General features: G+C 40.3%; 1 protein-coding gene across 6 annotated transcripts in view; it reads left to right on the forward strand.

Annotated features, from left to right (window-relative positions):
* Positions 1-3,573: 3,573 nt before the first annotated feature.
* Positions 3,574-16,152, forward strand: part of SANBR (SANT and BTB domain regulator of CSR) — a 42,752-nt gene continuing 30,173 nt past the window's right edge. Inside the window, exons 1-9 of one of the 6 annotated variants that reach the window (XM_079792017.1) lie at positions 3,574-3,700; positions 4,411-4,510; positions 4,653-4,712; positions 5,338-5,383; positions 8,289-8,447; positions 9,082-9,265; positions 10,053-10,146; positions 12,830-13,068; positions 15,107-15,165. In XM_079792017.1, the coding sequence (XP_079648143.1) occupies positions 8,298-8,447; positions 9,082-9,265; positions 10,053-10,146; positions 12,830-13,068; positions 15,107-15,165 (726 nt within the window). In that variant the 5' untranslated portion in view covers positions 3,574-3,700; positions 4,411-4,510; positions 4,653-4,712; positions 5,338-5,383; positions 8,289-8,297. The other 5 variants (XM_079792019.1, XM_079792014.1, XM_079792015.1 and 2 more) reach the window with 5 other exon arrangements.

A 16,152-nucleotide genomic window follows, 5' to 3' on the forward strand; every position in this document is an offset into this window, starting at 1 on the left:
CACGCATAGTGTCTGGCTTTGTGTTTATGGTGATCTTTCTGAGCTTATTAGTTGTTAATCTGTGAGTCCTGCAGGCCTAAGCTAGGAAGGCTTGACTCCACAGAGGATTCACTTCTGCCTCTACTGGAGGCAGCATATTTTGGGACCAGCTAAGTCCTCCCTTGCAAATCTTAAGTAAGAGTAGGAGACCAGGATCAGTTTCCCCTCACCCTCACTCTGCTGATTGGCACAAAGCTCAGACTCCTGACAACTTTGGGCATCTCCCCTCAGGGCACCCATAACCCTCCCTTCTGCCTTCAGTTTCTAGCTCATTGGTTTTGATAGATTTTTGCCTGCTCCCCAACTTCCTATGAGACTCAAAGTGCTTGAATGTGTATGTCCCAGATGGGGTCTTGTGCATCAGGAGAGCCTCACATGTAGTCCACCACAATGCCAAAAATTAGAACTTCCCTCCAATTTCCAGACACGCATGGCCAAATATTTCAAGTTTTACATTGTGAAAAATCAATAAATATTTTTGTTTCTTGGCAATGTTTTTTTTTAATATATTTTTATTGATTTCAGAGAGGAAGGAAGAGGGAGGGAGAGAGAGAAACATCAATGATGAGAAAGAATCATTGATTGGCTGCCTCCTGCATGCCTCCTACTGGGGGGTTGAGCCCACAACCCAGACATGTGCCCTGACCTGGAATCCAATCATGACCTCCTGGTTCATAGGTCAATGCTCAACCACTGAGCCACACCAGCGGGGCACATTATTTAGTTTTAAATCGTGCTCTGCAGTAATGTTTGGTAGCAGCTGGAGTCCAAAAGGCATTGCATTTTTATTGTCTTTTATCCATAAAAATTTATCTGAGTGTATATATAATTTTTGTAGTACTAATGGAGTTCCTTTTTAGTTTCATATTTCACTAGTTAAAAATGTTTCAAAAATAAGTTACTGTAATGAAGTCAATAATAGAGGTCTGTGTAGCATATAACCCTTGAAACTAGACTGTTGGGTAGAGGCTCACTCTCCCATAATTTAAAAGTGGGTACACAGCTGCTTACATGGAGCCTACATTATCTGGCCTCCCCTTTATGGTTAAATTGTAGCCAATGGCATATAAGTGGAAATGATACATGTGATTTCTGGATCATGCCTTAAAAGTCCTGGGGGGATGCTACAGATGATGTATTATAGAATTGCACACCTGAAACCTATATAATTTTATTAACCAATGTCACCCCAATAAAATTTAATTAAAAGTCCTGGAGCATGCATTTCTTGCCCTGTCTCCCATTTCTTCCGTGGGGTGTGGAAGTGAGAGTGAGTGTTTGCAGTCATTTCAGATGCCGCAATGGAAGTTGTGTGTCAGGATGGCAAAGCAGCCATGTCAGCCCTGGACTACCACCTCTACTGTAATTTGAGAGAAAAATAAACTTAGATCGTGTTTAAGCTACTGTATTTTGGGTATCTTTGCTAAAGCAACTTAGTCTGTACTAAACCTAATAGAGGGATAGATGAGCTTGTGAACACAAAAGTGTTAGACTTGCCTAGGAAGGGAAAGTGGATGGAAGAGTTGGGTTCAATTGCCCATTCTGCATAAAGGCCTCAGGAAGGAACATCTGTACAATACCAAAGAAAGATTCATCTTTGGGCGAAGGTCATTGAACCTGAGTTGGCTATTGACCTTGGACAAGTCACTTAAACTTTATCTGACCTTAAAATAAAGAGATTGAAGCCCTTGCAACTGTGGCTCAGTTGATTGAATGTTATCCCTTGCACCCAAAGAAAGGTTGCTGGTTCGATTCCCAGGCAGGGCATATGCTAAGGTTGTGGGCTCCATCCCCAGTAGGGGGCATTCAGGAGGCAGCCAATCAATGTATTGCTCTCACATTGATGTTTCTCTCTCCCTCTTCCTTTCTCTCAAAATCAATTTAAAAAAAAAAGTCTTTAAAAAAAGATTGAAGAAGTTGATTTTTCAAGGATCTTTTCTAGCTCTGTCATTCTGTAAATGAATATCGTTATAGAAGAGGCTGGAGAGAGATGAGGATAACCCTCACACATTAAGTACCTGAATTGATCCCCCAGAGATGCATAATATGTGGATCAACAGCTGGAGCAGATGTTACGGGTGGGGTCCAGTAGTAGAGACTATTCTCTAAAGTGTCTACTTGCAAACCGGTTAATTCTTAACTGATTTCCTTTCTTTTTGTTGAACCTTGCTAAAAGCAAGGAGTGGCAGCCAACGCACGCACCTTCCGACCTTTTCTCAACTTCTTCCCTCAGAGCTATAGGCTTGACAGTCTCCCTTCCAAATTAACACACATGACACTTGGGAAAGAGTCAGCAGCCTTCCAGCCTGCAAGGTTTCCACCTGCCAATGACATGTAGATCAAATTTCTGTAACAAATAGGTTTAAAAAAAGTGCAGTAGCTAAAGCAAGATTAACACTTTCCTCTCCTGTAATAGTCCAGAGGTAGACAGGCAGTCTAGGGCCTCTTAGGCAACTTTGCTTCACAAGGTAATTCACCGCCGAGGTTCCTTCCTTATTGCTCTGCAATCCCTTAGGGGTCCTTCTTGTCCTCATAGTTTAAACTGGCTCTCCATCAATCACAACTGATCTGTTCCAGCCTATGTGAGAGGACAAAGAGGAAGTACAGAACAGGTAGTCTCTCTTACAAATGTACCTGACTGGTATGTTTGTGGTACAAAACTTACCTAACTTGAATTAACATCTTTGTGGAACAAAAATAGCAAAAGATTTGCAGAGAGTCACGGGTGATACAATTGGAAAAAAACTGACTGTACAGCTAGCCACTTCATCATCAGGTCTCATTGTAGTCATTATTCATTTGGGTAGGGTTTTACGTTCTCTGTCCTTTCTGACTGTGACATTTAGTTTTTGGTTCTCAGACGCATTCCAAGGGGAAATTTGAAACGTGATGTGTAGTGTTTACCCTACGAGACTCGGCTTTATACACCTTACCAGATTCCCAGTGGCAATGTTCACAGAAACACACACATGCTGAACCTACTGATGTGAATAAAAATTGAATTTGTAACCCCAGCGCGCTATTTACATTTCCCCCCAAGAGATGCCTCCTGATAAAGACAATGCTTAACCCAAGACACTTTTCGTGTCCCTCAGGTCACACCATGTTGCTTCTACCTAACCTAAGCAGCGATACCGAAGTGACCTGCACCGAAAACCATTTCGTCCACCCTTTGTTCGAGTTCATTTATCGCTCCCATATTCCCCCTTTCTTCTGGACTCAGCGTTGGTCACCTAGGATCGGGCTTGGAGGACCTGGTTGCTAAGCGACAAGACGCTGGGAGGGTGGGGACGCTGCACTGCGACAGGCCCGGGAGTGAACGCTAGAGAGGGGGCAGGGGAGGACCGAGCCAGGCGCCGCGGCCCCGGCTGCAGCCGCCCGTTCGGCTCCCTCCCGCCCGGCAGGAGCTCGTCGCTCATTGGCTCCGCCGCTGCGGCGCTGGCCCGCGATTGGCCGGGCGGCGCTGGGTGGGGCGGGGCTCCCCCGCCCCCGGGCGCTGGTCCCCGGCCGCTCCCACGCGGGCGGGGCGGCGTGTGAGGACTCGCGTGAGGGCTGCGGCCAGGGCTGCCGGCCGGGTCGCGGGAGCCTATGGCCGGAGCGCGGGCAGAGCCGGCCGCCGCAGGGGACGGAGGTGCAGCGAGGGCCGCCCGGCCCTGTGGAGGTGAGCCAGGCGCCGAGGGGCGCGGGGGCCGGCCGGGGCGGGGAGTGCGGCGAGGGGCGGTGCCGCTGGCCGCCCGCGCGTTCCCGCCGCGGCCTCCATCCCTGGTGGGACGGCCGGGGTCCCGCTCGCCCAAACGCCCGCGAACGCCCCCAGCGCCGCCCGCAGCCCCGCAACCCTGCGAGCCGCAGAGCCCCTCCACCCGCCCCGCCCGCGCACCGGCCCCGGAGCCAGCTCTGCCCGCCCAGCCCCCGCCTCGCCCCTCTGCCCGCGCCTTTGTGCGCCCTCCCCTCCCGCTCCACGCCGGGAGCCTCTGCCCCCCCCCCCCCCCGCGGGTTAGGCGGAACCGGAGCCGGAGGCGCCGCGAGGGACCCGCTGGCCGGGGGCTTGCCGGGCTCTGCCCCGTTCATCCCGGGTGTCCGAGGGGATTGTCCTCTCTCCTTCCCGTCGAAAGCCCGCTGGCTCCGTCCTCGTCTGCGGGCTGGACGCCGGACGCCAGGCTTCCCCGCGTGCGGGTGACTCAGGGTTACCCCACCGCGTCACCCTGCGGCCTGGGACCTGCCCCACCGCCCTCGCTGCGCATCTGACCGCTGCTCAGGGACCATGGTCACCATCTGTAGGAGCCTTTCCAGTTTCAAAAAGGAAAAAAAAAAAAAATCAGATGCCAGTCGTGGACCTCTGTTGGCCTTAATTAATGGGATTGTTCTTTTTAGATACATTGAACTAAAACCAAGCTTGTGCGAAGCGGGGAGAGGACATGAAGCGCATCCTTAAAGCGTGTTGTGTATTAAACAAGTAGAATTTTTATTTCCGGTAAGTCACACGTTTCCACTTAAACATTAACTTTTAAGCTATATTTTGTCATGAATGGGAGTGGACTTAGTAGTAGTATAATTTGAGCTTCAAACTTTCTGTCACAGTTTTTGATGAGTCTGTACTCTCCCCTCCCCCCCAGAATGGGATGCACTGTGACAGCTCGCCTGAGAGAATTTGTGTGTCGTCCGTCAAGGATTAAGTATCCTTTCACACTTACATTCAGCTCTAAGGGGCGCTTTCTTGAACATACATTTAACTGGAATTAGTACTGGGTACTCTTCCCTTCTTTGGTGTGATTCAGTTGTGTAAAGAAAATGTCAACAGAAAACAAATTTTTCATCTCTAAATGGTTTATTCTAAAACGTGTATATTATGAGTATCATATTTGAAACATACATACACGTTTTTCAGTATTTAGTCCGGACTGTGTTTTTAATTAGCTAGCAGGTGCCTACACATTGTAGGACACAATAAGTATTTTAGGAATTTTAAATAAAATGTTTTTGAAGTGAAAGAAAAAAGAAGTACCCTTGTTCCTTGCCCTGAATTCTGTTTTAGACTGAGACCCAAACACATGATACAGAACTACCCCATGCCCTAACATACATCTCAAATTGTGTGGTGTGAAAAGTGATGATGTGCCAGGCACACAGGTGGAGACAATGAAGTTCTGGAAAATCTACTTTCATTTGGGCTCAAGGCAGTGATTTACAGTTATTAAAATAATTTTTAGAATTTTTTAATGCCAATAATGGCCATAATAGGAGGAAGGAAAATAATAATAGTGGTGACAAATTATTTACTGAGCACGTTTTGTATGCCAGATAGTGTGCTGGATGCTTTATATATTACTGTTTAATCCTTACAAAGGTAGGTATTATTTTCTTATACCTGAGACTATTGAAAGTGGTAAAAACTAGGTAAGAATCTAGATCTGACTTTTTACTCATTTTGTCAAAAGGGTACTTCATTGAAAAGTTACTGTCTCTCCTTTTATCTGCCACATTTATCTTTATGAATTTGTTTACAGTAATCTGAGGATCTCTGGAATGGTAATGTTACTACTACAAACATTACATAGTCCTTACTGTGTACCAGGTAGCTCCGTCCATATGTCCTCAAAAGTATGTGGACTAGCCACTATTTTTTTTTTTTTACAGATGAGGAAATTGAGGCATAGCAATAAGTAATCTGAACCATATAATAATACCTTAAGTGTTTCTTTTTAATGCTCAGGCAGATGCATGTAGGATGACTTTATGTCTACCACCTGATGTCTTATATCAGTGTTTTATGGAAACAGTTACGTAGTCCTAATCATCGTTAACCCTTACTGAGAGCTTCTACATTCCAACTCCCCATTCAACATTAAAACATCTCACATAATCCTCAGCACAATACTAGGAGGTAGATACTCTCATTCATGAGACGCTTTCATGGTTTTCAAAGTGCTCTCACAAAATAATCCATTTGATTCTCTCTATGATGTCAAAGATAATTATCATTTAATCTTACTACTGAAGTTCAGATGATTTGCCTTGACTAGCATGTGTGCAGTTAATACTCAAAGCAGAGCTATAGACTCCTGGGTGCACTGCTTTTGGCACTGTACCGGTCTGTCAGTGGATTCTTGCTCTGTATACTTCATGCCCTAAAATAGATGTTGTTTCCCATAGTAATAGCTTCTCTTTGGTGATTACATTCCCACCCCAGAATTCATCATCAATTAAATCATAGCTATGACTAGCCATAAACCTTTGTCTTATTTTCACATGTAAGTTTATGTTCTAACTTCAGATAGAATGCCTGGCCCATAGCAAGGGCTCAGCACGTGTTTGAATAAGATAAGAGATGTCTCACATACACTGATACCAAAAAAAGGTTTTTTAAAAATTATTTTTTAAATCTTGGCTCTATTGAAGTATAATTGCCAGAAATACTCAAAACTTCTCTAAGTTTAAATGTTGTAGCTTCATTTTTGCTCTGATACCACATCCTTCCCCCTTCCCTACCTCACAAGCAGAAGCTTTCAGAATTATTTCATCCTATCTAATAAAGAGGGAATATGCTAATTGACCCTCACGTCATTGCAAAGATGGAGGCACCCACAGCCAATAAGGAGGGAATATGCTAATTGACTGCCCTGCCCTCAAATATGGCGGCACCCACAGCCAATAAGGAGAGGATATGCTAATTGCCCAGCCCTCAAAGATGGTGGCACCTGCAACCAATAAGGAAGGGATATGCTAATTGATTGCCACACCCTCAAAGATGGCAGCACCCATAGCCACAGATGGTGGTGCCCAGTCCCCTCAGCCCTGCCGGGGCAGCAGGCACGCGGGCCTGCCCGCTCCGCGTGCCTGCATCCGGAGTCCCCCAGTCCCCTCAGCCCCCCAGCCACCCAGGGCTGGCCTGAGGTGCAGGCAAGCCTTGGATGGCAGCTGCCCAGCCGCCCAGGACTGCCTGAGGCTCAGGTAAGCAGGGCCGCCCGAGGCTTGTGCTGCTGGCCGTGGCAGCAGCATAGGTGTGATGGGGCATCACCTTCCCCTGATCACCGGGTTGCCTCCCTCCCCTGAGGGCTCCTGGACTGTGAGAGGGGGCAGGCCGGGCTGAGGGACACCCCCCCCCCCCCCCCAGTGCATGAATTTTCATGCACTGGGCCTCTAGTTGAAATATAATTGACTTCAAAATTAGACTCTATCTTTCTCCACCCTAAGTCATCATTCCCAACCTGCTGTCTCCCTGTAATATACCTCTTGTATATGATGGGAACAACATGTATGTGAGAGTCAGTTTTACCTTGCCCAGCCTCTTATTACTTCTGTGGCCTTATACTTCTCTGAACCTATTTCTTCATCTTGTAAAAGTGGGGAGAGCACCTTTCTTATAGGGGTGTGGTGAAACATTATTGAAATAACAGTTCTACCATACTAAGAAGTACTCAGTAAATAATAGCTATTATGTGTCGCTCCTCTGCCCCTCTGGCTCCCCTCTGCTTTGGCTCTCAGAAAATTATATTAAAAAGATCCGTTTGTCTGCTAATACCCTTCCCTAGACCATAAACTCCTTGAGGACAAGGACCATGCCATATTTATTTTTGCATCCCTGATGCTTGGCACATAGTTGGGACCCACTGAATGAATGTTTATTGAACTACATTCATTTGGAAAGCCATCTGGAGCCTTTTTTCTCGGTGATCCTGTTGCCTGAAGATTTTGGATACTCTCGGTCACTGGACATGTTATTTAAGGGCTCCTGAGTTGAAATAGGGGATGTGACGTGTGGAGAGTCAGGTGAGGAAGCAAGGGAAGCCTCCACTCTGCTCGGTGAGTGCCTGTGTGTATGTGTGTGGAGGCGTCCTGGCTTTTTATATATGAATGTCAGGGTGTGTATTTAAGGATTAAATCTTATCGGGCCAATTGTTACATTGCTTCTGAAGACAAGGAAGAAGAGAAGGACTTTCCCCAAAAAAGTTGTTTTGAACATATAAAAATAACACTAATTATAGTTGATGATTGATGCCATTAATACTTTTGCATTATACTTTTAATCACATATTTATCTATCTGTCCATCCTATCCATCCATTTACCAAGTCATAATGTCAAAATGCTATTATATTTGAAGAGTTTGAGCTCTATACTTTATGTTTATTTTAGGTCAGTTTTACTTTATATAGTAGCAGATCATTTTTAGGAATTAATTATAACTGATTTAGAATGTTCTGAAAACATTTATATATCAGATGCAAATAAATCTGCTTTCTCTGTCTCTAGTTCCAAAAGATGAGTCGTGGATATTCAGAAAACAACAATTTCCTGAACAATAACAGCCAAATGGTGTTGGACATGCTCCTTTTTCCATTAATCGGAATCCATCAGACCATCAACTGGGAAACTGTGGCAAGGCTTGTTCCTGGATTAACACCCAAAGAGGTAAATAACAGTCCCACAGATATCTTCTGAAGAAAAATCAGAAAAAGTGATCAATTTCAAGGAACGACTACAAAAAATAATTATGGAAAAGTATCTTCAAAATAGTAGACAAGAGCCGAGACCGGTTTGGCTCAGTGGATAGAGCATCGGCCTGCGGACTGAAGGGTCCCAGGTTCGATTCCGGTCAGGGGCATGTACCTTGGCTGCGGGCACATCCCCGGTGGGGGGGTTGCAGGAGGCAGCTGATCAATGTTTCTCTCTCATCGATGTTTCTAGCTCTCTATCCCTCTCTTCCTCTCTGTAAAAAATCAATAAAAAAAAAATAGTAGACAAGAATATATTTTCTTATTTTTTAATTTTAAAACTCCCAGTCCAGTCGGTGTGACTCAATGGTTGAGTGTTGATCCATGAACCAAGAGGTCAATGGTTCAATTCCAGGTCTGGGCATGGGCCTAGGTTGTGGGCTCGATCCCCAGTAGGGGATGTATAGGAGGCACCCAATCGATGTTTCTCTCATCAGTGTTTCCATCTCTCTATCCCTCTCCCTTCCTCTCTCTCTAAAAATAAATAAAAGCATAATTTAAAAAAACAACAACTCCCAGACCTGCATTTTCTTCCTTTTATATTATTACAGTGTGCAAAAAGGTTTGAGGAACTGAAGAGCAGTGGAAGCTCACCTGTTGACAACCGGTATAGTCCCCTAATGGCTGGAGAGAGTCCTGTTGAAACTTTAGCCACGTATATCAAATCCTCACTTCTTGACACACACGGAGAATTTCAGGAGGCTTCTATTCATCAGGATGCAGTTTCCAAAACAGGTAAGGTTTTAAAACAAAATGCAGTGTTCGTCCTTATGATAATTCTGCAAATTACTGTGTATTCCAGCCATCTTTTATTTATGTAAAGGCTAATATAAACATTAATAGAAAAATCTATGCATTTTTGTCTTCCTAAATTTTAGAAATTTTTCTTTTCTATATTTGAAAAAATTTTAAGTGTTAATATGCAGATCAAATATTATTACCAAAAAAATTTCTTTACTATACAAAAATTTACTACTCCAAGTTATGTCATAAATATTAAAGGGATTTGACTTAAGGTTTTTTCCCCTCCCTCAGAGAATTTTCTTGTCTCTTGTTATCTTTTTTACAGCTATCTATTCTTTGTTGCAGTCAATGATAGTTTAAAATGACACAGTGGCAGGATAGAAGAGATCTTTTTCCGTAATTGCTTTGGAAATAATAACTGGTTTTAGAAATCCTCAGAGTGTAGTGAATTATTTTAATCTCAGCAACAGCAGTCAGAGTATTGATGTGAAAATTTACTTCAGGAAGGGAAATTTATATTGTTGGCTTTTGAGCATTTGACCCTATTTATATACACCATATCAGTATTTTTTAAATCTTCAGTGAAACATTAGCAATTTGTTAACCCTTTTTTGGACTGTTTCTTGCATAAACCTTTGGAATATTAAGGGAAATGCCACCTTTAGCCTTGGAAGCCATGCATTTACAGTATAACCATTTAATAAGTAAAAATCCATTCTGAATTGGAAATGCTAACTTCCCCCCTTTGTTTTTGTATGTGTTTGTTTCTGTATTTAAGGAAGACATAGTATAGCTTCCACAAGGAATTGTTCTTCAGAAAGTGAAAGTTGTACTACTCGTATTGGTGGAGAAAAGACTGAAGAATCTGAAGGGTAGGAGGCTGGTTCTTTGCCAGATAAGTTTAATATGAGTATCAACTTTAAATTATAAAATACATGACTGATGATGGTATACATCAGTTACCATAATTTAGGAAATATCACAATTGCTGAAACAGTTGAAATTAGTTAATGTGTTGAACTATATATAATTGCTTGATAGTTAAACATATGCTTATTTGTGTTATTTATAAATTGGACTAGTTTTTCATTTTAAAAATTTATTTTCATTTTGTAAATATTAGAAATAACATCTATTAACCTAAAACTTTGAAAAGCAAATTTTAAATCTAAAGGAAAAGTCAGTCACTAGTTCTCCAGTTTTATTAAAGAAACTGGGTATGTATTTTAGAATGACGTATTTGAGTATAATTATTCATTATAGAAACATTTAAAAATTAGAATATATCTTTCAATATATTACAAGTTATTTTTAAATCTCCCTATTTTTTTTTCTTTTATTGATTGTAGAGAGAGGAAGGGGGGGTGGGAGAGAAACATTGATTGGTTGCCCACGTGGACTGGGGATCAAACATGCAACCTGGGTATGTGCCCTGACCTGGAATTAAACCTATCCCTTTTGGTGTACGTAATGCTCCAACCAACTGAACCACACCAGCCAGGGCTGTATTGCAAGTTTTGGTACTTTTGTATTGTTTTATATATTTTATATACAGTCAACTGCACATATTTTAAGTAATCACTTTGATGAGTTTTAACAAATGGGCTCACCATGTAACCCTGACCTAAATGAAGATATAGAATATTTTCATTGTCTCTAAAAGTTCTTTTGTGTATTTTCAGTTTAGATAGTTCTTTTTATAACAATTTTATTACTATATAATTCACATACCATAACATTTACCCTTTTGAAAACATCTTGGAGATGGATGGTAGTGATAATTGCAACAATGTGAATGTACTTAATGCCACTGAACTGTACTCCTAAAATGGCAAATTTTATGTTATGTATATTTTACCGCAATAAAATAAAATCACCCTTTGAAAGTGATTTTTAGTTTATTTACACGTGATTTTTACATAGATCTTTTTAACTGATAGGTTTGTATCACAAAAACTTTATCAGATAATTTCAGATAGTGGTCCAAAAAGCCACAGAAACTTTATGCTTCATTATACCAGCCATTACCTGTTTATATTTTGACCATTATTTATTTGGAAGAACAATTTTCAGAGTTATTTAAATTATTTTGATTTGGACAAGAGTGTTTTTTTTGGGTAGCCCAATTTTATTTCAAATGCAATTATTTACTTATTTATTTTTATTTTTCAATTACAGTTGACATTCAGTAACATTTTATATTTGTTTGAGGTATAGAGCATAGTGGCAATTTTTTATATTTAGAAATTTATGAAGTTCCATTAAACACACATCCAGTTCATATTGTAGGATAGTGTATCTCTTCTTATTTAATCTCTTCCTTTTGTAATGACATGAAGGCAATTGTGGGTCATACTGTTTGTTTTTGAGGTAATACACATTTCAAGGGGTAATAAATTCAAGGAGTATATAATTTTCAAAGCAATCATTCTGATGTATCATCTAAACTTATTCTCAAATTATTAAAAAATATGTAAATAAGCACATTGTAGTCTTAAGAATTCTTTTAACTATATTTACTAATTTATATTTATTGAATGCCTGACAAACTTTCTTTTTTAAAAAAAAAGTTTTTATTGTTATTCTTTTTAAATATATTTTTATTGATTTCAGAGAGAAAGGGAGAGGAAGAGAGAGAGAGAAACATCAATGATGAGAATCATCAATCGGATGCCTCCTACACACTACACCCCCCGCTGGGGATCCAGCCCATAACCCGGGCTTGTGCCTTGACTGGGGAAAAAAGTGTGACCTTCTGGTTCATAAGTTGACACTCAACCACAGAGCCACACTGACCAGGCCTGACAAACTTTCTTGCTGTTAAAAATAAGTTGCCGTGCTAATTTTTTTATTTTTTAGTGAATAGTTTTAACTGTTTTTTCTACTTATTACTAGTAAGGAAATTTTAATATTTAGCTTTATCTCCTTCCAAGACTCATAGCCATGTAAAAGTACTGTTTTATGCTCATCACAAGAATTAGAATGTATTACTTAATTTTTCTTCATGAATTGGTACTGTTTTTTAAATTTTCATAATTTACTTATACCTTGTAAATAATAAATTTAAACCCGTCCTAACCCATTTGGCTCAGTGGATAGAGCATCGGCCTGCAGACTCAAGGGTCCCAGGTTAGATTCCGGTCAAGGGCATGTACCTTGGTTTCGGGCACATCCCCAGTAGGGGGTGTGCAGGAGGCAGCTGATCGATGTTTCTCTCTCATCGATGTTTCTAACTCTCTATCCCTCTCCCTTCCTCTCTGTAGAAAATCAATAAAATATATTTTTAAAAATGATAATAATAAATTTAAACCCTGTAAATTATGAGTCCCATAGTAAAAATATTTTTAATTGTCTTAATTAATTGAGTAGTTTAACTAAAATTATTCATAATCTCAGATATGGATAAGATTAGCAAGACACTTAAATCCTATAAAACTGATTTGTGGTCAAATCTTCAAAAACATTTTGTTCTCATACTTCTAATAAATGTTAATATTCTTGGCTCCTCTTCTGAAATTCTAATAATTTTATTTCTGTGTACCATTTTTTATGAAGGCCAAATATGGTGATCCATGTATGTGATGAAGCAAAAAATTTGAAAGAAGATTTTATTTGCCCACGAGACCTTTTGATATCAGAAATGAAGTACTTTGCTGAATATTTATCTATGGATGCCCAGCGCTGGGAAGAGGTGGACATTTCAGTTCACTGTGACGTTCAAATTTTCAACTGGTTGATAAAATATGTTAAAAGGAACACTAAGGAGAATAAAGATTGTGAGATGCCCATTTTAGGTAAAAGACAATCTATTACTTACTTTGTAGTTAAGTTTGTGTGTCACCTGGTAGTTGCTTCAGGCCAAACATGAAATGTGGATAATTGCTTGAACATTAGCATTTATATTCAAATTAGTAATTGCCCTTTAGAAAACATACCTCATATTTTTTAGTAAATTATAATGAACTAGAGGCCTGGTGCACAAAATTCGTGCACTTGGGGGTTGGTCCCTTAGCCCGGTCTGCGCCCTCTCACAGTCCAGGAGCCCTGCGGGGATGTCCAACTGACGGCTTAGTGCTGTCACGGAGGCAGGAGAGGCTCCCGCCACCACCGCTGCGCTCGCCAGCCATGAGCCCAGCTTCTGGCTGAGCGGCACTCCCCCTGTGGGAGTGCACTGACCATCCGGGGGCAGCTCCTGCATTGAACATCTGCCCCCTGGTGGTCAGCACATGTCATAGTGACCGGTTGTTCCACTGTTCGGTCGATTTGCATTTTAGCCTTTTATTATATAGGAGGTATGGCGAATGGACAGGTCTCTACATCAGCAGTTCCCACTGTATGGTACATGGACCACTGGTGTTCTAGAGGACCCTTTTAGAGGATCCAAAAGGTCAAGACAATTTGCATAATAAAACCAAGATGTTATTTGTCTTTATGTGTTGACATTTGTCCAGGTGGTGCAGATGTAAAACTGTTGCAGCTTTAGCACATATCAATGCCAGTGCACCAAACTATACTAGTGGTCTCTGTATTCTTCAGCACCATGAACTAACATTTTAAAGGGAAAAAAAAAATCCAGGTTCACTTAAGAATGTCCTTGATGAAGTAGTAAAAATTACTAATTTTATTACGTTTTGAGCCTTGAGTATACATCTTTTTAGTATTCTGTGAGAAGTACACGGGAAGTATACTTCTGCCACACACCGAAGTATGATGGCTGTCTAGAGGAATAGCACTTGTGCAGTTGTTTGAGTTGCAATCTAACCTAGTTGCTTTTTTAAAAATTGAAAACTGTGTTTACTTGAGAGAATAACTGACAGACAAATTATGGTTACTCAGACTTAGGCATTTGGCAGATATTGTCTTGAAAATGAATTAAGCCCTAGCTGGTTTGGCTCAGTGGATAGAGCATCAGCCTGCAGACTGAAGGGTCCCGGGTTCAATTCCGGCCAAGGGCATGTACCTCAGTTGCCGGCTCCTTCCCAGGCCAGCCCCTGGTCAGGGCTCATACAGGAGGCAACCAATCGATGTATTTTTCTCACATCCATGTTTCTCTCTGTTTTTCCCTCCCTTTTCTACTCTCCCTAAAAAATCAATGGAAAAATATCCTTGGGTAAGGATTAACAACAACAACAAAAACACAAAAAGAAAATGAATTAAATGAGCTGGTCAATGAAAAGGAAGCAACTGCTAGTATTTGTTGCCAATGATAAAATTCAAGCTTTCAAGTGAGAATTAAAGTTTGGAAAACTTATATGTACTTTTATGTGCTTGGCAGCTTCTTAATATTTAAAGACTTTTCTGATGAGACTTGTCATATTAACAAATGTGATTTTTTAATATATTGTACAATGAAATGGTTCAACATAACTCCATGAACCAATATTTTCCTTGACTAGTACATGATGTTAAAAATCGTGAATGGAGTTAGAGTCAAAGCACAAGATAAATCAGTGGATTTTAAGGTAATAGAAATGAAAAGTTCATTGATATGATTTCAGATCCCATTGCAACTAACCTTAAAATAAGTACCATTTCAATTATCTTTTTCCCTGGTTTAGTTAAGGAGAAACTTGCATATATTGTCTCTTTAACTGGAGTCCTCTTACTTGATATGCATCTAATTCCAGGGCAAATTTACTGTGCATTTTCTTTATACCCTAAGTTTGAACATTGCATTTTCTTTCTTTCACATATGTAAGCCATAGTAAGATAATCTTAAAGTGTTCTTATTAGAGTATCATCCTCTTTTAAGGTGAGAAGGAGCCTTTTCTCAGGAATTTGAGGTACAAATAAAAAGGAGAATTTAAATGTTTGTTTTTGTTTTTTTTTAAGAGCCAGGAAATGTCATTTCCATTCTTATTTCTTCAGAGTTCTTGAAAATGGATTCGTTGGTAAGTATTAATAAAAGATCTAAGCTCTTCTGTTCACCCATGCTTGATTTAATATTTAACTTGATTTTTCCTTCAAGTTAGAAAATTCTAAGGCATCTTTCTGAAGTAATTGTTAATTCAAGAGTGTGATTCCATTAGAATAAACTGCTCATGTTTGAAGGGGGTGAAGGCTGTTATATATCATTTGTATATGTTGCCTATAAAGCAAGCAATTTATCCTCAAGGAGTAGCTCTCTGTTGTATTAGATGAAACAAAACAGAATTAACTTTACCCTAACAAAGAGTTTGCTCTAAAATCAAGTTAAATGAAAATTAATTGGAATATATTTGTTTCACTATTTAAGTCGTTTCTTTAAGCATGTTTTGCTAATTTGTGTCTTTCATTTATAGTTCAGCAAATTAAGAACCAATACCCAACTATTAAATACTATAATTTTATAGTATGTGTAAATCAGATGCTCATTCATTCTATTGTTTAAGAGTAGTTGATGAAACATAAAAGCATATGTACATAATCATATCAAGTTTTAACATGAAATATACTTGTGTGTTTTTCTTGTTAATGAATTTATCATTCAAATGTTTTTATATATTATGGTTTTCCTTTAAATAAATATTTACTTTTAGTGCCCAAGAAGATTACACAGGGCACTACACACTCCTTTGCTATGCTAACAGATGTGAAATTTGTTTATTTGATTGATTGGGATTTTACTAGTTTTCTAGTTCTTTGTATTCCTTAGTCCTCCCCTAGTCAGTTGTTGGTATTAATTGCTTCAGGAAAGGGTTACAGAAAAAGAACAATTTAAAAGAATCCTTAACATTTGAATTCTGAAATCTAAGCCCTTTAGGGCATTTTTCTGCCATAAGCAAAATATTTTAAAGAATACCTGATTAGCCAATGCTAGTTTTCCCTGGAACCCAAGTCCACCTCAAAAAGTAAATTTTCAGCCCTAACCGGTTTGGCTCAGTGGATAGAGTGTTGGC

The sequence above is a fragment of the Cnephaeus nilssonii genome (genome assembly GCF_951640355.1).
Source record: "Cnephaeus nilssonii genome assembly, chromosome: 15".
Classification (NCBI taxonomy): domain Eukaryota; kingdom Metazoa; phylum Chordata; class Mammalia; order Chiroptera; family Vespertilionidae; genus Cnephaeus; species Cnephaeus nilssonii.